Here is a 21,810-nt window from a genome sequence, read left to right on the forward strand (position 1 = left end):
ACTTCCCTCACAGTGCGGAGCCAAACACCTCGGCAAATCGCCTTTTGGGAAACCCCAGAAGATGTGCACGCATCTTCATGGGGATCCAGGTCACTGTAAAGTACCCTGAGACTATGCCTGGAAAAACTCCTTCCCGGGATGAGTGCTGCAGCACTGGGACAGGGGGCACAGGGGACTCTCAAGGCTCAGCCAGACCAAGTCACAGCCACTCAGGCCTCTGGCAGGATGGCACCACTACCAGCACTGCAGGGAACCTGTGGCTGCAAGCATGGACACTTTATAGAAGCCACTTCCCCACAAACACCATCTGTATCGAAGTACCTACTCATCCGGTCTTACTTTACTCCCTATCAATTTGCCCCATACCTCCAGTGACAGCCACCTCCTACCTAGAGCAGCTTCAAGTCTGCCATCAGCCCAGGAGAGCTGCCTTCCAACCTTATGGTGTCCACAGTGTTGATGTTGCTGCCAAATCTCCTTTCCCCATCTCACCTTTGACTCACTGTAAAAAGTTATTATAGGACAAATCCATGGGACTTTAACAAATCTCCTACAAACTGTCATCCCCAAGCTCCCCCTCCTCTCTGCTCTCCAGTCTCCACCAGCAGCCACAAGCCAAGAGCGGAGGGGGTCCCAGATTTATCAGAGGAGGGCAGTCTATCTGAATGCTTCTCCAGCCCTATACTTCCCAGACCTAGTGATGACCCTCATCTGAAAATGCCTGCAGTCTCCATGAGATGGCATCTGGCTTTTTTTGCATGGCTTGTCATACAGCTGACTTGGCTGGCACTGAAGTTCCACGTCCCATGGCATTTCGGAAAGATCTGCAGTTAGCCTTGGAAATACAGCGCACAGCTGGGCCAAATGAAGAATACAAACGGATTCGGTGCATGCCTTGCTGAGGTGAGCAGGATTATGGCCCAGGTCATTGTCATCATCCCAGCTGCTGGCAGGAGAGAAAAGGGCACTCTCAGAACCACCCAATTCCCGCAAATGCCTGAGTTTGTTCCGGCTGAAGAAGCCTGACTGGTACCAGACCAGACAAACCTGGACACCAGTGTCTATGCCACCTGTTTACCAACTGCCTTTCTCAACGCTGTGCCAGCTGTGAGTGGCTCAGGAAGGGATCCACTGGCACCACCAAGCTTCCCTACTAAGGCCACGTTGGTTTGGCTCTCTGAGATACATAGCACTTAATTTTTTATCCTGGCTGGCCGCTGTCACATCTAGCTTTGTGTGCACCAGCAGCTCATCCAAGGTGAGCGCTACAGCCCCTTTAGAATGCATTTGGCCTGTCTCCATCAGGCAAGACATTAACGCAGCTTCTCAGCACATTTGTTTTCAGTGTATCAGTGATACTTTTTCACCTGTCTGCCGTGACACACTGCAGGAATGAACACTGCAAGTAAAATGTACCATGCAGCACTTTTCACAAGACACCGAGTTTCACTAAGTCTAACTACACGTAGGCTTCTAGAGGAAGTGGTTCAGCATGCTTGAACCATGTCTGCTCAGATCACAACCTCCTGCCCTAGCCAACTTCTAACTTCACAGGGCAGGACAATTCTGTTTAAGACTTCCAGTCCAATCTGAAAATATCAGCAAAGAACGAAAGAACACAAAAGGAAGCTCTCAAGCTTTATGAATGTCTAAAGTGATGTTTTTTTTCATGGCATGACTCTTCTTCACTTTTCTTGTCTAATACAAGCAGCACATGAGAATGTAGGCTCTTTCCAAGATTTGCCTCACGCATAATAACTGTGAGGACAAAGGATGAGTGCGGTGAAAACACAGAGACAAAAGATCCTTGCAACAAAATTCTTCTCAAATGGGGAAAGAGGAGTCCAGGAGTGGAAACCTTGGAGATAAGAATTCATTTTGGGATGGCAAAGAGGGTTCTCACATTTCTCTGATGAAATAAGAGTTCCTCAAAATGACCCAGGGTGAACGCGCTGGGAGAAGAGAACAGGTAAACTATAACTTTGTAAAGTCAACAAAATACAGCTGAGATAGAATAAACAGAAAAGAAGTGGTTTGAAAGTGCTTATTGTTCACAGCCCTGGGAAAATAAGATATCTGCTTTGTTTTAGTTATTACAGTGTCATCTGTTTTCCCTAGGTAATGAATGCTCATTTTCCATTTTATAAAATTCACTGTGATCCACAAAACATGTCTAACAAAGCTGCATTCTCTTTTTTTGTTTGGGAAGTTATCCTGGGTGAGGTCCCAAGAATTACACATTCCATATCGACATTCCAAGGGAGGATCAGCTGGGCTTCTGCAGATACATCCTACATGGTTTTGGCATTTACAATGAAACTGGAGTTCCAACGAATTTCCAGGCTTTGCCCCTCTATTTAGAAAGATGGTCTGACACCTAATATAAACCTCCCTTTCTGCAATTCAAGCTTTTACATGCCTTATTTTATTTATATATAAAACAGTTATCAGTGACCACTTCTGAAAGTGTTCCCCTCTTTATCCTTCTTCTATCCAGACTAACTGCAAATCCTACTTTTTAAATCAGACTATCTAGACTTCCATTGTTCTTGCTTTCCTCTCGTTTCTCTGTGAATAATCCACATCTTTCCTATAGGACAATGCCTTCAGGGTTCCAGGGGAGGCCTTTCTAACAGCTGTCAGAATGGAAAGATCATGTGAAACTAACTCCACCACCTGCTGGATTCAGACACAGGCTATGGCAGCACCCCTGGTGAAGTGCCATGCATTCCTGAAAGCAGAGAAACCATTCACAACCACCCTGGAACGCAGACTGCTGAAAAACTGAAGCTAAAAACCATGCAGCATTCTGCGTGAACAACTTACACAGAGCAGCCTAACGCCTCCTGGGATCCACAGACTATCTGCTGATTACACTATTTCACGGTTCAAAAACTTCAGCAAGCCCAAAGCGCTCAATGTTGAGCGCAGTCAACATCTTCTGCACGTTTTTCAAAGCAGAGCAGCACAAAATGTACTCTTAAGAGCACTAGCAGGTCAATTAGCAAGCGTATCAGAGAATCTTACGGGTTGGTCAGTGATAGAGTAACATTAAAATCATAGTTCTGCAAACAAAATCACAGCGTAAGGAGATGGCAGTAACAGCGCAGTACCTGTACTGTAATGGACTAGTAATGGAGACACTGAAGAGAGAGTTTGTCCTGCATAGTGGGAATGGAGAGACATCTCAGTGCAGCCTCTCTGGACACAGTGTATGAACTGAACGCAGCAATGTGTTAACTTTGGGGTAGGGTGTATGTTCCATGCAGGCACAAAACAATTCACCACACGGAGAGTGGTGCTCCTGGGTTTGCTCATCAGCTACACTGCACTCTGTTTTAGCCATGTGAACTCCAGCACTGAGCTGTGAGACCACAGGACTGTTGTCCTTACTTCTCATCTGGGCTTCTTAGCCACTGACAACCAAGGACAGGGTGAGGCACGTTCCAGAAGGGGCAGACAGGCTTGAAAACCATCTTGAGTGCAAATGAACTTCTGGCAAAGAGCAGATGCCCAGGCCTTAAAGGATGCAAACACAGCATGGGTATTTCTCACGAAACCAAGCTTCAAAATAGCTCCAGCAAAATGCACTGTGCCGTTACAATGGCTTCTAGCCATCAGACTGCATGATTGCAGATGAGGGTGACGTGTTAGACACACAGGTAAATTCTCACTCTCTTGAAGAGCTCAGGGAAGTGCTTGTCTCATCCTAGTGTCCTCTGTCATTCAAATTTTCAGGCTTAGAACATATCCTATGCAGAGGGAAACTTCTGCATGGAAGTTTATCCTACAGTAGTTATCACCCCATGGATTCCTTCACCTGTGTTCTTCACCTACTCTGCTGTGGCAGCTGAAGAAGAAGTTGATTAATACGGAAAAAACCCGATATTTTCATGGTTAATTTACCTTTCTCAACAAGTACACTCAGGATCTTGACTCAAACCTCAGTATACTCAGATATGGAGAGGACCATGAAGTAGCAATTTGCATTAGACTAGCAGTTTGTTAGTTTACCACTGCCCACTCTATTTATTAGGGCTCTGCTATACCCTGCGTACAGTCCAGGCAGAGAGACACTCACCAGTCTCCCCAGAGGACTCCTTGCTGCTTAGCTCAGACCTTCTCCAGAACTACACCAGAGTTAGACTGAGAGTGCAAATGTCTTACATGCTTACATAGCTTGTTTACTCAGAGTATTTGTATGCATTTTCTCTCTCCCACCCTAACATGCACCTCACCATTCAGTCTTGGTTTCCTTTCTGCCCAGTCTCCTGTACTCCTGCAAACAGCATTAAGGGCAGAATTTCTTAGCTCAGCTTGTGCACTACTTGAAATATTATACGACCAGGTGCAGCAAAGAAAATCCCGTTGCTGGCTTTCATCGCATAAAGCTTTAATACGGTGCTTGCTTAACAATCTGAAGGAACTATGGCAAGCAAACTCAAATCTAGGCAGCAGACTACAAAATATAACCATGTCTACAACTCCTCTAAATATTTCTAAGGCCAAAAATGAAGTAGGTTCTAAAGTAGTCCAAAAATACCATGTTCAGAGGACTTTAAGCACCCATCCACGTGCTTATAGGACTCTGCTTGCTCCTGTCTCCAGGGAGCAGTCCTTTAAAGTTTCTCAGAAGCAAACATGAAAACGAGCCATCAAAAAAGTGGGAAAGGAATGCTTCACATTTAGCAACTGGTCAGGGGGGTGGGGTGAGAAGGGGAGAGGAGAATTCAGAGAAATGGTATCACTGCTAAAGAGCAGCAAACAGACTAGTGAGCAAACAAAGCGCAAACCCTTCTGTGAAAACTGAGCCCCACAAATGCAGTGTCCCCAACAAGGCACTATTCAATGCCTATGAAGTCAAGGAAGGGGGAAAAGCTCACCAGCAATGTATGTCGCTGACAACAAACTCAGAAATATTGAGGACTGCATCCATGTTTCACAAGTAATAAAAATGTTTGTTAAAGGGAGGACTACCCAGTAAGTGGCTCTGAATAATACTATGAGATAAAAACCCCTCCAAAATTAGGAAACGATCACAAGAACAAAATTCAACATTGTTTTATTGATAAATAACTTCTTAAATATTTTAATCTAAATATTCTAGCATTACAATGGTAAACAACATGAAAATTTTCAAAAAATCAACTGAAGTCAACAGAAACCAAACTTGTTAAACAAACACAGATATTTCAGTTTTATCCCCATTATGTCTTCAAGGCCATGTAGTAGTTATATTTCTCTTCAAAGCTTGTTACTTATTTCATCACTAAGCTGCTACGTTTCAGAAGTGGTGATTAATCACTCTTTGAAAATTCCACAAGACTTTGTGACACAAAATCATGAATCCATGTATCAATATGTGGAAGAGATGTGTCCACGAGAAAAGTCACTATTTTTCGATCCCAAGAGTTAGTGCTTTCATTAACTGCCTGTATCTGTGCCACAAAGGGTTTCTTCTCTACAAGATTCCGAAACACTATTGATGCCTCTTCTGACCACTGCTGGTTTTTCACTCCTAGGACAAATGTAAAGCAAAACAGAAGGTCATTTATAGACTAGATCAATCTGAATTATTAAGTTTATAAAGAAGTGGGGTATGTTTAAATACTTGAGAAAACAGATGCTAAAGTGCTAATGAATGCAAGTTAAACCTAGAAAAGAAAAACAAGCTCACTCATCTCCCACACAAACGAGCTTAATTATTACACAGACTAGGACATCTATTTTTTCTTGAAGTCTAAAGATATGGAGAGTGAAAGGCAAATGCACTGACTCACTGAGAAATTCAAAGTATATCAGCTGCCTTGCATGATCAGGGCATATCAGGAACCTTTTTGAAAGTTCCTTTCAAAACAAAATTTCTTTGTCTTCAGCCTGAGGATGCTGAAATTATCTGTCCTGTTGGCCTTTCTTTAGATTAAGTTTTCTTCATTCCAAAGCAGCATCAGCTACTAAAACATCAACCGAGCCTTCAAGTCCCAAACTTTCTGCAGAGGGCAGAAACGAATTAAAACTCTGCCTAAATGCCTCACAACTGCTCTTATTTTTTTCAGAGCAAAGTCAAAGTCAGAGCAAAGCAAAGTCTCAAAATCCCATAAAGTCAAGTCTGCTAGAACATGAACAGATTTTTAAATGCGGCTGTAAACCACACGGAAAGAAGTGGCTCATGCAGACTTGGGATTCAGTCTCCCCAGACCACTCACTGCCAGTGTACAGCATTTAGACACAGGGGCTCAAATATCATGAAGGAATACACAAAAAACAGCTTGTGGGTAAAAGAAGTAGAACAGCAAAGTGACAATACTGTGCTTCTACTATTAGCAGCAGCTTGCCACTGATAGGACAACACGGTAACACAGCTGCCTGAAGATTACAGAAGGAATTAGAAGCCAACAGTTAATCAACACTTAAGAAAGGGTAACTAATGTTAGGAAAGGCTGCTGTGGAAGCAAATGGGATTTTACACTGGAACAAACCAGAGACTAAGAGGTAGGAGACATGAAAACAGAGAGAAAGAAGTGAAAGAATAGCAAGACAATAGTTACCGGTCTTCCAGGCTCAGTTGGCCTGCTTTGACAATATGAAGCATCTCAGAGGCAAACTTAACTAGCTACCTGGGGAACTCTGTGAAGCAGGAAAAGTGGATGACTTGCAGGCTTGCTCAGCTGGATCCTGTACTACCCCAGAAGACAGACACAGCTAGAAATCAGCTTCATTACAGCACTGCACTCCCAGGACCCAGCCTGTCAGTAACACATCCATCATCACTAGCTTAAAGCAACCCCCAAGGTCACACTGAGGCCATACAGGAAAGCAGATCCACAGAAGGAAAACCAGGATCAGAGCACCAACCCTGTGGCCTGTCACTTCCAACAAGCACATTCTGTGACTGAAATCTAGACTAGTGCTGACCAAACAGCGGCAGAAAGCAGGAGCTGACTAAGATGAGATGCATGCATCTGAAAGCAACACAGAAATGAAAGAAAAATTTGGAAAAGACAGCAAGAAGAGATCAAGTTTTATTTTTTTAATTGTCTCAGATGTATGCACATTCTCTGTGCCTCATATTCTCAAGGAAATTTATTTTACTTTAGCTTATTAAAAGCCCTCACTCCTCTTGTGGAGTTTTTTTATTTGTCTGAGAAAACCAATATATTTCAGGCAATTTGGGATTCCAAGTACGCACTGCAAAATTGCAAATTACAATGGGGCCAGATATATATGTAAAATTTCTTCAGAAATTCAGCATCTAGGTTCCCAACTTTATGCAAACTAGGATAATCAGAACATTACATTCTTATCAACAGATACATCATAACTTTCACACTTCATAGTTGTTTACGTTAAAGGATCCAAAAAACCACTTAGTTCTGATTTCCATGTCCTTTGCATATTAGATATCACACACATTAAATGACAAATTTCATGGCAATAAAAAGCAGTTGCTGGGAAAGCTTAAGCAATCTTCATTTTCAACACATGATAACTAAAAGTGCTTCATTAACTTAAAGAAACAAATAACAAAACAGAATTATCACTACCTATGCCAAGAAGAAAAGCAGAGCTACTTAGATCACACAAACACGTATGTGTTAAGCATGTTTCTGCAAGCAGGTGCACTTCAGAAAAAAAAAAAAACAATTACACCACTAATCTGTGATTTTGTCCACTTTACATTTCTGCTCATTTGGTATCCCCACTGATGCAGACCTGAGCAAAAACAATTGTAAAAGCTTGCTACCTACCTGCAAGCTGAGCTGTTATAGCTTGGAAAGGCAGTCTTCTAAATGCATCTGTGAGTGGCTGTACTTTCCGAATGCTGACAAACTCATGTTTGCCATAGTCCAGCTCATACACTGACAGAAAACCGTTCCTAAGAATTCCTTTTACTGTGACCCTGTACCACCTAAAAAGGGGGAGAACAAGCACAGACAATTTGAATTCATATTCACACACTGTCAAGGCACCGGAAAAAATAATACACAACCAAAAGATCTTAACCATGTCTGAGGCTTCCCAGATCTGGATTTAGCTGAATAAAAGTCAACTATTCCGACTACAGTGTGGAAGCATGAAGGGAGTGCAACCTCATTTACTCCCTTAATCTCTCAGATATCACTGGACATCTGCCACCTGGTTAACAATGCGGACTAAGCAAAGCTAGGCTTGCCTAGCTTAGCAGAGTTAAGCTTGCTTTCAAAGATTTTAAGTAATTTAAGTATCTACTTACTCATCTCCAATTTTAGCTGCATATAGCTTGTTTTTTTCAATATTCACAGCTTTCTCTTCTGCCCTGCTGTAGTACAAGATCATTTCTTCCATCAGGGCATACAGATTGTTTAGCTCATTCCAAGGCTGGACAATGAAGTGGCCTGGATGGCAGGCCACTGAGACATAGATATCCATGAGCTCGCCAGGCTTTGGCAAGGGTAGAGGAGGAGGCATATCGACAGCAGACACTGCACTGCTGGGCTCCTTGGCTGAATCAGAGAAACTCTTCTCCAGCTTCCCACTAGTTAACTGCAGAGCTGAAACACCGTCACTTATAACTTTTGTGGAGCTAGTCCCACTGGGTGTAACGCTCAAGAAAACATCTTTCTGATGCTTCCACAAGTCTGCATTTTTGATCTGTCTGTTGATGCTTCGATCCATGTCTGGGAAATTCTCTGGAGCGAATAAGTAAACGTGTGCAATTCCCTTTGAACCATCCTGTTTAATCACCTTGGAACACAAAATACAGTTTAATATCCAGTTAGTAACTATTTAAATCCACGTCTGATTTTGTACTGAAGACTAAAGTGGCAACAGTTCATTGCACTTATGCACAGAAGTATTTTCAAGATTCTCCCAAAAACGTTAATGAAGTCATGGAGAGTAGACCACTCACAGCAGATAAAAAGAGCACTTGCAGCTATTCCACTCATGTAAAGCAAGCACAAAGCTTGAACTGAGCTTCATTCTGCCCAACAGGTTCAATCCCAATACTGCGTTACACAATTCTAGCTTTCAGTGGAACAGTAGCCAGTGTCCATACAGCTCTAAACAATTATTAAATATTAACACATAATCCTTCAAAATATCTTCCTGCCATTACAGGAAGTAAAGCCTACTAAATTAAGGATGGAAAAAAAATAAAGATGAACAAAGCTTCCAGGTTTGTATAATGCATAATTTTCAAGCACCAACATAAAAATATTTCGTATTTAACATCAGATATGCTAGCATTATTAATAGTAAAGCACTGAAATTTTAATTTCAGAAACTACATAACATTTCTTTAGAGATTATTCTGTTTATGTTCCTACCCAGGAATAAAAACTTTCCACAATTAAAGCACACACCTGCTGTCTCCTATTTAATCCAGTAAAAATTAGCACCAAACACAAATTCTCTTGGAAGTGGATGTTTAGAAAAGCCAGATGTAACAGGCATAAGCCTCAGACTAGAGGTCTAGACTAAAGCAAGCAAAAAAGTTAAGGAAAGCTACAAAGCACTTCTTCAAAGTGCTCTGACAGCATATGGAATGAAATTTTTTAGGAAACTAGTTTTGTTTAGTCTGTAGTAAGTAATAGATTTTCTTTAGAAGTATATTTTCAGTTAATTGAACTGGTTAGGATACATTGCAAATGGAAATAATTTTACCTCAAAGATAAGAAAAATTCTAAGTATACAAAGCACGTATTGAATCAAACTCGATTAGAAAAAGGAAACAAAAAATAAAGCTGATTTCAAAGACAAGAAGGAGAAAAAGCTATGCTCACAAGAGGCATAAAAGTAATTCAAGATTAACTCAAAAGTTGCATATTTTTATGTGCTGAAACATGAACAACTGTGTTTCTTTCTTATCATTTGGTAAAATAACTCTAGCTGCATATTTGGACTTAGACAGCAAAATGTGAAAAGCTGCTGTGAAAGTTGCTAAACTCCTGTGGAGAAAAGAGAAGATTCTAACACACTTAAGCAAGTAAGTTTTATGTCAAATGTCCTAAGAAAAGGACTTTGTATAGGATTTATGTCCAATAGCTGGTTATAAACTTTTACATTTCTATAACAAAAATCGACTTGATAAGTTGTTAAATTTTTTAAGTTATTCTTCCAATGCTCTCTTCCCACGCCTGTGGATTTCAAGTCCCATAGGCATTTTGACTATTTACCTTCATGCTAAATTCAGGGCAATTCATTACAGTGTCTCTCAGCCACAGTACAGCATCTGGAGTCCACATGCCAGTGTTAGGAGGCAGATCTGCTAGGCAGCATTTTAAAGCCTACAAACAGAATTAAGTACACAAGGTATAATTTAGAAATACGAAAACTAGTCTGCAAGTTCCAGTTCACAGGACAATGCTGGCAGATTCAACAGTGTGTGACAAACAGAACGGGACAGGGCCAACATGCAAAACCAGCACTATCAAACATACACGACATACTGTCCATATACAGGACTACACTGTGACTTATTTCAGGCAAAGATGCACAGAGAAATACACTGCAATGTTGAATGCTATGAAACAAAACAAAATTTCCTTACATAAAACTTGAAATAGCAGCACTACAAACACTGGCAAGAGAACTAATATAGGTTAGGCTTTAACATGTCTTTATACCTGAGGAGGTATTGCAATTACTTCTCTCAGGAATTGTGGTGGGATTTCTCTGAGCTCTGATACTTTCACAGTTGCAACAGTTCCAGTATCCATGAACTGCACATCCAGTGCCCGTCTAGTGTGAATAATTTTTATCTGAAAAGAAGAAAGCAAGAGCATAATTTTGAGGTTAAAAGCCTCACTGACACACACTATAAAATGTTTTATGGAAACTAAAGATTCAGACTGAGTTGAAAAAAAAGAAAGAGACATTTCTATGTGGGAAAACTGTAGCTGTTTTTTTTGAATACTTCTTACCTCTACACGTGCCCATTTTCCTTTAGAAGGAAACAAGCAGATTTTGCCACAGAAAGGCAGCAACACATTTAACTCGGAAGTCTGCTGCAAATACAAAAACAGAAATTAAAAAGCATGGAGCTATTACTATCTGGCACTCGACTAACCATTTCAAAAGCCACACATGACATAAATATTTCTGAGAAGCAAAAACGCTGTTTCAAATATAAAGTCTCTTTCCAGACTCAGAAACATTCTCATCACGTCGTTTTAAGCTTCCCCAATTGGCAAAACTTTAATTCCAAGCTCTGTCTTTTACAGAGAATACAAAGTGTCAGGGGGAAAAAGCAACACTTAGAAACACATTATATGAAATCACCAATAATTACTTTACTGTTCTCAGAAGCAAGAGCAGTTTAGAGTTGTGACAGAAAACTGAAGAAACTCCTAGCTTATATTCTAAATCATATAATTCCTTGAGATATTTAGCAAACCAAATTTACTACTGACTCAAATGAAAGTCTCAGGGGGGTGACATTCACCATGATAATCCTAAATAATGTAACAAGACAATAGGCACACTATAAAAGGTAAGAAGAAACTCGATTTGAAGAACCATCAACTGCTTAGTTTGTTTAAATGCCCAGGCAAAAGAAAAGAAAAAACAACTCTCAAGATCAGCTGCAAAGTCAAGATTGCTTCTTTTACCTTGTTAACTAAAGAACCTGAAGATCAATGTCTCTCTTCAATAGCAACAAGAACATAACACATACTCTCTCCCAAACCCACAAACTTTTGAAATACCTGTCTGGCTGCCTTCCTTTGTTTTGCTAAGCCTTTCAGGGTTCTTTACTCTTTCAGTGTTGAGCTCGCTTGAAACTGGGTCTCAATAACTGAGACATGTTTAACACAAAATATTTCCAGGTGATTCCACAAGAGGTCTAAAGCTTAACTTACACACCTAAAAACACTTTCAACAGAGTAGTGTCACAAGCAGCAGTTCTAACAGGATCTTCAAGGATCTGCATTACATGATTTGATTCTGCAAGGCTCAGCTGAATTATCAACAAATTAGATTCTCTTAAGATCTCTTTGGCATAAATTTTCTTGAGTCTAGTGAGGATTGGTGCATGTGTCTGTTAATGGGTGGTGGAATGTCAGACTTCTCTGGCACACACCCTTTTTAAAGCAACTTAAGACTTCAGAAAATGTCTCCTGTACATCACTTCTAGTTGATATTAGCAACAACATTCAAAAGCTAAGGGGACAAGGGGACAAGTGATGCAGCATATCAGAGCAAAGCCATTGAATTTCCAGGTTAAAGACAGGTTTAAAAGAACAGATCTTGGTTATGCTGCTGCCACTTTGCACAATGTGCTCTGGGCCAGGCTGTTTACGCATCTCAACTCCATCACATAAGTAAAATTTCCAGCAAAAAAAAAATACAGCAGTATCTCTCCAGGCTTTATAGCAATCTGACACAGTTTCCATTGGAAGCTCCCCATTAAGAGCCATACTGCTGCTGTTCTAACTATTCAAGGAAAGTTTAGAAGTAATTACTGAAGCCTTAGAGACTGCTTCTGAACAAGAAAGCTTCAAAGACACTGCTCATGCTGAAAGATGCACCCCAAAAACCCCCAAATGAGGAAGAGAATTTATAGCCTTTTTGAACAGTCTATGGCTACTACAGAAACTTGAACTTATGTACAGGGAAAATGATTGGTACACTCTGAAGAAAGGCTACATGACTTCACCACTTCCCTCAGCACAGAACATACCTTGTAAACAAAGTAGTCTTCTAGTTTCTGCAATATTTCAGAGAGTCTAGACAAGCCTTTGGATGGCACTTGGCAATACAGGGTTCCATCAGAGAAAACACTGGTTACTCTGACATTTGTATATAGTGCATCTACCTGCAACAGTAAGATTTTGGCATGAAAGGGGAAAAACAACCACTTAGCAAATTTCTTAGTACTGTTTTTTGTCCATCTAAGACCTCAGCAGTCAATGAATTTTAATGAATTGAGAAGGAAACAGGACAGTGGTACCTGCAGGTGCAGTTCAAGGGACTTGTCATACAATGCCTTCAGACAAGTAGCATTGATGTTGATATCATCTTCTCCAGACGTGTCATAGAGAACAAGAAGAGGAATATCACTTTTTTCCAATATTTCCACAGCAAATATCTTGAAGCATGTCTGTGATTCCACAGTCTTTATTAGGACAGGATCATCACAAAAGGCTTCCAGTCCTGTAAGACACATCATATTTTTATGAATTGATGTATTCAAAGGCAAAACCAATAACCAGGTCTGTGTTCACAATAGGAATACTTCCGAGAACCAGGATGAGGCAAAGGAAAGCCGTACTGCACCCCTACTTGAATTCTACTTAATTTCTGCCTTTTTAACATAGACAGCCATCTTTGGGGGTGGGGCAGAATAGAAAAGATCCTCTTCAGAAAGAGTTGAGGCAAATGTGTAGAGAACAAAGGAATGTATTGAAGTATTAAAAAAACCAACCAAAGTAAAAAGCCAAGCTCATTCGCAGCAATTTTATGCATTAAAAATAAAATATTTTTAAAAACTTAGAAAGGTCTACCAGTTTTAGAAAGGTAAATAAATTCCAGCAGAGTCTAAAAGTCTGTAGGTATGCAAGTATTGAAAGGGGAAGGATCACTTTAAAATAACTAAATAGGTCCATATTTAGAAATACTGCCTGACCTGGTCACAAGAGATGTGCCTCATTTTGGAAAAGGTGTTGTGTTAGTACATTGTTTCACACAACAGTAAATGTTATTTCTTTATTCTCCTATTTCTTTAGGCTCACATACATAAAAGGGACAAAAACATCCAAGTGCAGAAACAACTAAGTTTGACTACATAGATACTGGATATAATTGTCTTCTAATATCAAAGGTTCTTTATAAAACTCTTCTTCTTCACATCCTTTCTTCCTCCCTTTTTCTTCTTTCCATGTCTACCCATGTCTGTTTAGATTAGCTGTGCTGGACAAAATCTATCATACACGGATAGATCAAGGATCAAAACTCCCAGACTCACAGATGCTTCAATCCATCAATCATGTACAGCCAGCACTGCCTTTCTCTTACCTGCCAGTTTACACTTTACAGCTTGAAAAGGAAGCGAACTGAACTGTTTCTGTAGTTTGTACACACTGTTGCTTTCAACAAACTCAGTGAAGCCATGATCAACATAGCGTACCTGAAAATGGAAAAGGGAATAAAGGCATAAGATCATCAATATCATTGTAAATATGTTTTCTTGAGTCTAGGGGAAATGCATTCAGTTACCACATTCTCTGTGCAGCCACAGGAAAATTACAGTTTGCTCATTTAGTAGAATATTAGACCATTAATTTCATATTTATCTCACTGCCTGAATGTTCAGAGTTTTCAAGGAAAGCTTCATTCTCAAGATCTCTGCAAAACCATCCTCTTCAACTGTTCTGCAGAATCTCAGCTCTTAATAGGACCACTTCTGGAGGGTTCAGCATGCATTACCTCAAACCATGTGAAGAAAGGAATAAAGTGGCAATTTTTGTTTATAAAGTTTTGAAACTGTTGAAAAGTCATATACCACTTAGGTGCCATTATAAGTTTTGCCTGCTGTTTTTACAGCATTAAGAGAATCATTTTGATTAATGCTTGTCTTAACTCTGATTACCACCGTCAGTGCAAGAAACCATTATGGAAACTGCTGATTGGTAGCAAATAACTGGAGTTAAAGTAAGAGAAAGAAGGCTTTACAGGACTTTCTACAACTTTTTTTCTAAACTCCATCATGCAAAACGTTTGATTATCAAATACTGAAAGGAGGTCTGAACACTGTGTTAGAGGATAACCAGAAATGCTTCAATAAAGCAGTAGCCTTCTTTTGGCTGGTAGCTCTAGTTAGGGAGAAATTAGAGGCAAGCATGGCACCTATGTCCTTGCCACTTCTCTAAAACCAACAGTCTTTCAAAACCAAGTTCTGACACTCTCCAACAAGCTCCAGCTGAAGGGTATCATACTAACTCTCAGAAAATCCTCAATTCTAATACATGTGCTATTTAAGTATTTATGAAATGGTTCAAGTATGTTAAGAAGACCTAGATAAAAAGTCACCTAACTGGGGGAAGAAACAAAAAAAAAAAATTAAAAGGGTATATAATCAGTGTTTGACGAGGCAAGAAATAATCGAGAAGTCTTAAACTTCTTTTAAACTTCTAATACTAAACTGCAGATAACAAGAAGAGTCTGCTTGGCCCAGGGAAAGTTTAACAGAGGAGTCAAATAATCTCAGTGGGGTTTAACTAAAATGCATACTACATGTAACTCCCAGAATACCAGATCTGCCTGGAAGGGGAAAATATAACCTTCTCATTTTTTTGCTATTTAGTGCACGTTAGAGATACTTCAGTACAAGACCTCAAAAAGCTCTAGCAGCAACTGAATTCTGTCCTTCCCTTTCCCTTCCTCTGTCCCACTCCAAATAGTGCTAATGCAGTGTCCCTCCTAACAGAGGTAAATTTTCAGTACCAAAGTGCTAGAGGGCCCAGCCCCACATAAAACTCAAAAAAGCCCCCAAACTCAAATTAGTTATGGAAAAAAACCTGATAGAAAAAAACCCTGCAGCATATTTAAGAATTAACCAGGTATCTAAAATGCAAGATTGTTTCAATTCTTTCTCCAAGTGCCAAAAGAGGTAATTACTTGCCTTTATTCTGTTGTCTTCTAGAGAAATTATCCGAGCACGCACCCAGGCGTCTTCTCCAGCATGTACTGCAACAAGCTGCCCAACACTCAGAGACTGAGCTGCTGACACTGTGCTATTCTGACTATAGTATGCTTTCATCTCATCTTCCATTTGTTCCTGGGCAGAAGAATAATCTTTGCCCACAAACCTACAGTATTTTATAAAAAAGAACCAAAACAAAAACCAACACGAGAGTTAGGATGCAACTTCAAAAAAGGTGAATAAGAACATTTCCATGCATATATGAATATAGGAGTAAATTATGGAAACTTAGAAACTCAGAAACATAGTTTCTAAGTATACTAGTATTCAAACTCTTTTCCTATTAACAGGGTATAAAAAAAGAAAGTTACTCCATCATTAACAAACACTATCTTAATCTGGTTTTCACTAAGGTTGATCCACAACAACACATTTAAAATATTTTTTAAAATCAGCTGTTAAACCATGTGCTGTTTACTCTCTCCCTCCCTATCAATCAGCATTAGGTTGCTGACCTAATGGTTCTTACTGAAGCAGTTTGTACGTACTGAAGTATATAAACTTTCTGAAAACTCCAAATAGGAAGTTCTGAAGGCTTCAGAAACACGTCAGATTAGAGTAGCCAAAAGGAAACATAAAAATTTGTATTTAGTAGCTACTGTTTCAGCATATTCAAATGCTGAATTGACACTGAACAATTCTACAACGTAGTTTAGATCATCATCCTATAAACATCTGAGTTTATTCTGAAGGCCTGCTATATACCCAAAATTATTGCAGATATTGTACTATGACATACTATGGTAACTTTATTAAATTAAATTAAATCTAATCACATTCCAGGGGAACCCTCATTTTCCCAAAGACAGCCTCACGCTTTTCAGGGTGACAGCCTTTTTATTTCTACAAAACAATGTTCATCTCCTTCAAAGGAGAGATAAAGTGGGGTGACAGTCATGTATGTGCTACTTAAAAGTTTCTTTAACATTTATTTCATAAGGATACCTAATAGACAGTTGGAGTAGCTCAACAGAAAGCAGAAGAATCTCTCAAAATTTCCTGCCTCATTCACTGTTTTCTAGTAATTGGTGAGCCTCATACTGAAGAAGTTTTTGGTTGCTCGAAGCCAATTGAAAAATTATTTTTCAGATTTTTTTTTAGAAAAGAATCCTGTAAAGCCACCTCAAAAAAAGTGTATTAGAGGCTAATCTATGTGCAGGTAGCCAGGCACTACAAGTGTGCATTCTTTTTCAACTGGAACTAGTTCACATGTCCAGTAATGTTTGCTGCTCCACTGTGAAAGGAACAGAGGAGTATGCTTCCACAGTGAAACATACAACACAATTTCATCTAGGCAAAAAGACGAGGGGAAAAAAGTATCCAAGCTGTAGCACAGAAACTTAAAGTACCTGAGAATAAACCATGACAGTTAATTATTTCTTGTGAGAATTCAAAAGCAGCACCTAGTGCATCCTCTCTGCCTTCAATCACACTGTTGTGCATGTACAGCAAATATCCAGGAGTGTTTCTATCACCTCACTTTCATACTGACTACATCGGAATTCTCACTGAATTGTTCCATGTCTCAAAACAGAAACAGCACCAAACCTTCCAGCTTTGCCTTCACTACTACTGCATTTCAAAGGTTTCAGCCAAACAATACTTAGCCACATACTAAAGAGATATTGCTCTCTCCCCAAGACTGAAAGAGGAATCTTGATTTTATTGGTCCTACAAAAACCAACATCAACCAACAGCCCCTAAACAGTCCTTGTGTAGATGAGCAGAAAGGGACTGGTAGGACATGTAAGGACAGATGAGCCCATGCACTGTTCCCCTCCTATACGTCCACGTGAACATTTTCTTGTCATGGCAAAAAAACTATTCCCTTCAGAGCTGGTTGCATCATATCAAGAAAAAAGACCTTGCCCATAACCCTAAGTAGTAATTTCCATACCTAGGGCCAAGAGACCACTAATTTTCGTCATGTACCTGTATGGAGCTGACAAATTCAGAAACCTTAACACTGTCCAAGAAACGTGGCCCACAATTTGGGAAGTGCTGCTTTGTAGAGAAATTTTAATATAATCACCCTCAGATCATCAGTGTCATACAGTATTCCTCCCAAATAATTAGTGGAAACATGCTTGAAATAACAGATTAGAAGGTTAAGAACTGTTACTCCCATGTGCAGCAAGTTATCAATGCTGCCAGAATTAAAAGGTGTACAGGGAGAAGGAAGAAGTTTTGAAGAGTTAAGTTCCACCTGCATAGCAAGCTGGAAGTAGGAGATGTAATTTGTTCCTCCTCTTCCCAGTGCAAAACATATGCACTGTGTCTGCTTCTGTATCTCTGCATACAGAATGCTTATGTCTCAAATGGGTTGTCTTTCCTGCCACTATTGATCTTCATCATATTTCATGTTTTGGACTAATTTCAAAGAGATCTCTCAGGAACAACCTAAAACGTAAAGCCTCTCTTTCTTTCTTCTGTGATTTCTTTTTTTTTAAGCTGAGGGTCACTCACAAATTCCAACTGTGTCTTCTTTGCTAAAATGATTGACTTGTTTAGCTGGATACAGGACAAATCTTTTTGACAGATGAAGAAGCTTGCCTTAAATTACGCTTTGTGGTGAGACCAGTATACAAAATAACTGTATAAACAATGCACACAGAAGCTATATGAGAAAAAGCACAATACAGGAATGGTAACAGCTGCTAAAACAAAGATGGCTACATTCTCAAATGGAAATTCCTCTGGTAACCCCTAAGTAAGGGGATCTTTGCTACACACTATCAGCCTTGAGATTCCATGACACTAAAATAGTGGAGTGACACCTGAAGTTCAAGACAATATATTACTGAGACCTAGAGAAAAAGGATATCTAGATTTCAGCTATAAGCCCAGTGTATTGAATACTGCCAAACAGTAATGAGGAATGGGGTAATAGGATCTGTACACATACTTAATTCAATCCTCATCTGAGAATGACTGAAGCTATCTAACCAAAGCAGAAACTGCAGAAATTAGTGGGGAAAAACCAGAAATCTGTCACTGTAGCATATGACCACACAGTCACTCAATTCATCCTCTTGAAGTGCCCTATAAACTTTTTAAGACTAGGGTCAATTTAAAACAATTTTAAAAGTGAAATATCCTCTATGAAAATGTTTAGGGTTTGACTTTTTTTTTTTAAGTTTTAAAGAACTGCTAGGATTTCTAGTACTTTATTCCAACAATGAAGTATACAAAGCTTATTATGGTATATCCTGGAACAGTACAATAGCATATACCTAAGACAGCCATTACAATCCACTTCTTACACTGTCCTCTAAGGCTGGACTGATCAGTAACCAAATCAAGAAGCACTAGTAGTCTATTGTTGGATGAAACCTCATCTGTTTCCAGAAGTGAAAATCAAAGTGGAATCTGAGCATACTCAAGTCACATCTAGTTAGTAGTAAGTCAGTTATAGAAGTAAAAAGTAATTTAGTAAGAACAACAATAATATCTGAATACTATTACGTGTTGTACTAGGGTTATTTTAAAAAGTCTTGCAATGGCAAGTCAAATCTGCCTTCATTTCATATAAGCCAGTGATAGAAGCAATCAGTTCAGGACAGAAAAAGTTTTGGAAAATTTCCATTTAGGCAAACAAAAGGATTCTTAAGTTTCATTAGCAAATTAAGTAAATAATAAAGCCCTGAAACCTCCTCTTCAGCAATTCCTTCCTGGTACATCTATACAATGTTACTATGTGGATTTATAAATAAAGCAAAAAAGATAGATTCCAAAATACAAACTTGCCTAATTAGGACCTCATTAGTGTTTTTCAGTTCTAACACCACGATGGACACAGATCCTTCCGACGGAATGATTAGAGAAGGAACAGTTATGTTCTCTGGATACTGGTCCTTGGATTCTTCATCCTGCTGTTCAGCTGTGGCCTTCACTCCATCACGACTCTGGACTTTCTCAGTGACATTCAGGTTTTCATCAATGCATCTTTGGGGTTTAGCATAGAGGATAGCCCTTCTGGGGACTTCAGATACATAATCCACCGTACACACATCTGAGAGCAACTCTAGATTACTGAGAACGTCTTCTGGAAATTTTGCTTGGTAAGTGTCTTGGTACACTTTGGGCAGTGCATGAGCCCAAAGACCATTGGAATATTTCAGCAAGATGCTAACAACTTTCTGCTTTAGGTCGCTGCTCAGTGATGCAGACGTGGTCTCCACATTCGGTTTTAACAAAGGGTCTGCTTTTGAAGACGTAACATTCTGAGACGCCTTTTCCTGATCGGCATCGCTTTTTGCTGCCGGTGGTATTTTCTTTGCAGGATAAAGGTGTTCATCCATCTGATCGCCCCTGTGTATTTTCTCCACCTTGTAAAACAAAAAACAGAGCCAATAATCAGTTGTATCTCTAAGTCTAAAAAGTTTTGCCAATTACACTTTTATAACATGCATTTTACACAGATTTTGAAGTGGACATCCACGGGGAACTAAGCTTGAGGCGGTTACTACAGGGTAGTATTTCTTGTAATGCTTCCTCCTCTGTTTTGAAGGGTACCAAACACATATGACTACATCAGTACAGGGCAAGTATCTAATCTATACAATACAACTGGAACTTGCTTCCAAAGAAGTACAATCTCTCTCTTCTCCCAGGAGGACCAGAAGATGATGATGCACTCCACGAACTTAGGTCTTTTGCACATTACCCCCCCACTACCTTTCACAAAGGTAAGCCTATCATAAACAAAAGGGAGATGGGATTTGATTCTATACTTCAGAAACAAGAGGACACTTGCCAGGCAGTGCTGTCAGGCAGACTATTGCTGTCATGCTCAGGGAATTATTTTTCAGTACGAAAGTTCTGAAATCAAGGAAGAAATGTCTGTATCATAATAAAATTTTGTAATAAAACTGATTAGGTCCTTTTAAGCCATGCTCACAGCCTCCTCCAGAACCAGACAGATGTTTCGCCAGTCCCTATGTCTCTAGTCTTTGCTATGTTCAAGAATAAGCATCTCACATAGTTTGAAGTCACAATCTTGAAAGCACCGTTTGAGAACTGTAGCAACAAACTCACAATAAAATTCCGTTTCCTCAACCTAGACAGATCCAACCATCACTTAACAGGAATTTACGTAAAGTTGAGATAACAAAAGCTCTTAAGAGTTTCTACATTGGTCCCTAAGCAAGAACAACTCCAGGAATAAAGAAAGTTATTGAGGTTCATGTAGCTTCACTTTGATGTTCCTTCCTCAGAGGAAACAACCCTCATCGAAGTAATTGTCAGAAGCAGATCAATGAAAAAACATGGAGCAGCTGAATTACTTGCACCTACTCAGGAGTAGCATTTACCTCCACACTATTGATGTCCATACTCATCAGAATTTTGTAAACCTTGCCCAAGTAATTCTTTGCAGTTCTGCCCCATCAACATACAACAGAAGCGTAGTGAACAAGACTTCAGGTATTGTCTTACATATGAAGAATAACACAAGTCACTCATTAGCAAGATAATGCTAACAAGACACAAACACTGAGTTACAATACATGGACACAAATTTTAAAATGGCCTTTTCCGTGTCTAGAACCATGTGTTTCATCCTATGTACACCTCATCACACTCAGCTGAAATTGCCACGTGATGACCTGAGTTGAGAATCAGCAAATGTACTACAGAAGTGGATTTCCATACACTTGCTCTGCATTACATTGTCTAGGCTGGTGCCAAAGCAAGGTATGAAATGGTTCTTGGGAGTAGGTCTTGGTCAACTTCCACAAACACTAGCATGTGTGCTATCTAATATCATCACAAAGAAAATAGTTTTCATAGATATAAAAAAATATGAGCCAGGTAGGAGAACTCTCACACATTTTTGGTGGCATGTCTGAATTATTCTTTATCGGTGAAAACCAAAATAATAGTATTTTCTGCAAGAATAAGACATAAGAAGGCAAACAAAGCCATCTAACAACCCTCAGTTCCTCAGATTCATGTGAATGAGTCAAACAAGCTTTAAGATTCCAGTCTTTCCAAGTAAGCTCACTAAACCAAGGAGACATTCCCTCTTAATATCTCTGTGGGGGGAGAGGAGAGGCAGTGTCCTATAGATATCTACTTACTAAAGAACAGTTATCTACTAGAGGAAAAAATATAAACAAATCATACAA

The 21,810-nt window shown here is 39.5% G+C and overlaps 1 protein-coding gene across 6 annotated transcripts in view; it reads right to left on the reverse strand.

The window, feature by feature from the left end:
* Nucleotides 1-5,046: 5,046 nt before the first annotated feature.
* TDRD7 (tudor domain containing 7) overlaps nucleotides 5,047-21,810 on the reverse strand; it is a 46,742-nt gene continuing 29,978 nt past the window's right edge. For 5 of the 6 annotated variants that reach the window (XM_018086057.2, XM_018086058.2, XM_018086059.2 and 2 more), the window contains 11 exons: nucleotides 19,430-20,010; nucleotides 15,602-15,788; nucleotides 13,996-14,107; nucleotides 12,932-13,134; nucleotides 12,662-12,796; nucleotides 10,905-10,988; nucleotides 10,608-10,742; nucleotides 10,158-10,268; nucleotides 8,234-8,724; nucleotides 7,749-7,909; nucleotides 5,047-5,518 (listed from right to left, as the gene is read on the reverse strand). In XM_018086057.2, the coding sequence (XP_017941546.1) occupies nucleotides 5,298-5,518; nucleotides 7,749-7,909; nucleotides 8,234-8,724; nucleotides 10,158-10,268; nucleotides 10,608-10,742; nucleotides 10,905-10,988; nucleotides 12,662-12,796; nucleotides 12,932-13,134; nucleotides 13,996-14,107; nucleotides 15,602-15,788; nucleotides 19,430-20,010 (2,421 nt within the window). In that variant the 3' untranslated portion in view covers nucleotides 5,047-5,297. The remainder of the gene's footprint in view (nucleotides 5,519-7,748; nucleotides 7,910-8,233; nucleotides 8,725-10,157; nucleotides 10,269-10,607; nucleotides 10,743-10,904; nucleotides 10,989-12,661; nucleotides 12,797-12,931; nucleotides 13,135-13,995; nucleotides 14,108-15,601; nucleotides 15,789-19,429; nucleotides 20,011-21,810) is intronic. The other variant, XM_018086060.2, reaches the window with a different exon arrangement.

The sequence above is a fragment of the Manacus vitellinus genome, unplaced genomic scaffold (assembly GCF_001715985.3).
Source record: "Manacus vitellinus isolate BGI_N305 unplaced genomic scaffold, ASM171598v3 scaffold_9_pilon, whole genome shotgun sequence".
Classification (NCBI taxonomy): domain Eukaryota; kingdom Metazoa; phylum Chordata; class Aves; order Passeriformes; family Pipridae; genus Manacus; species Manacus vitellinus.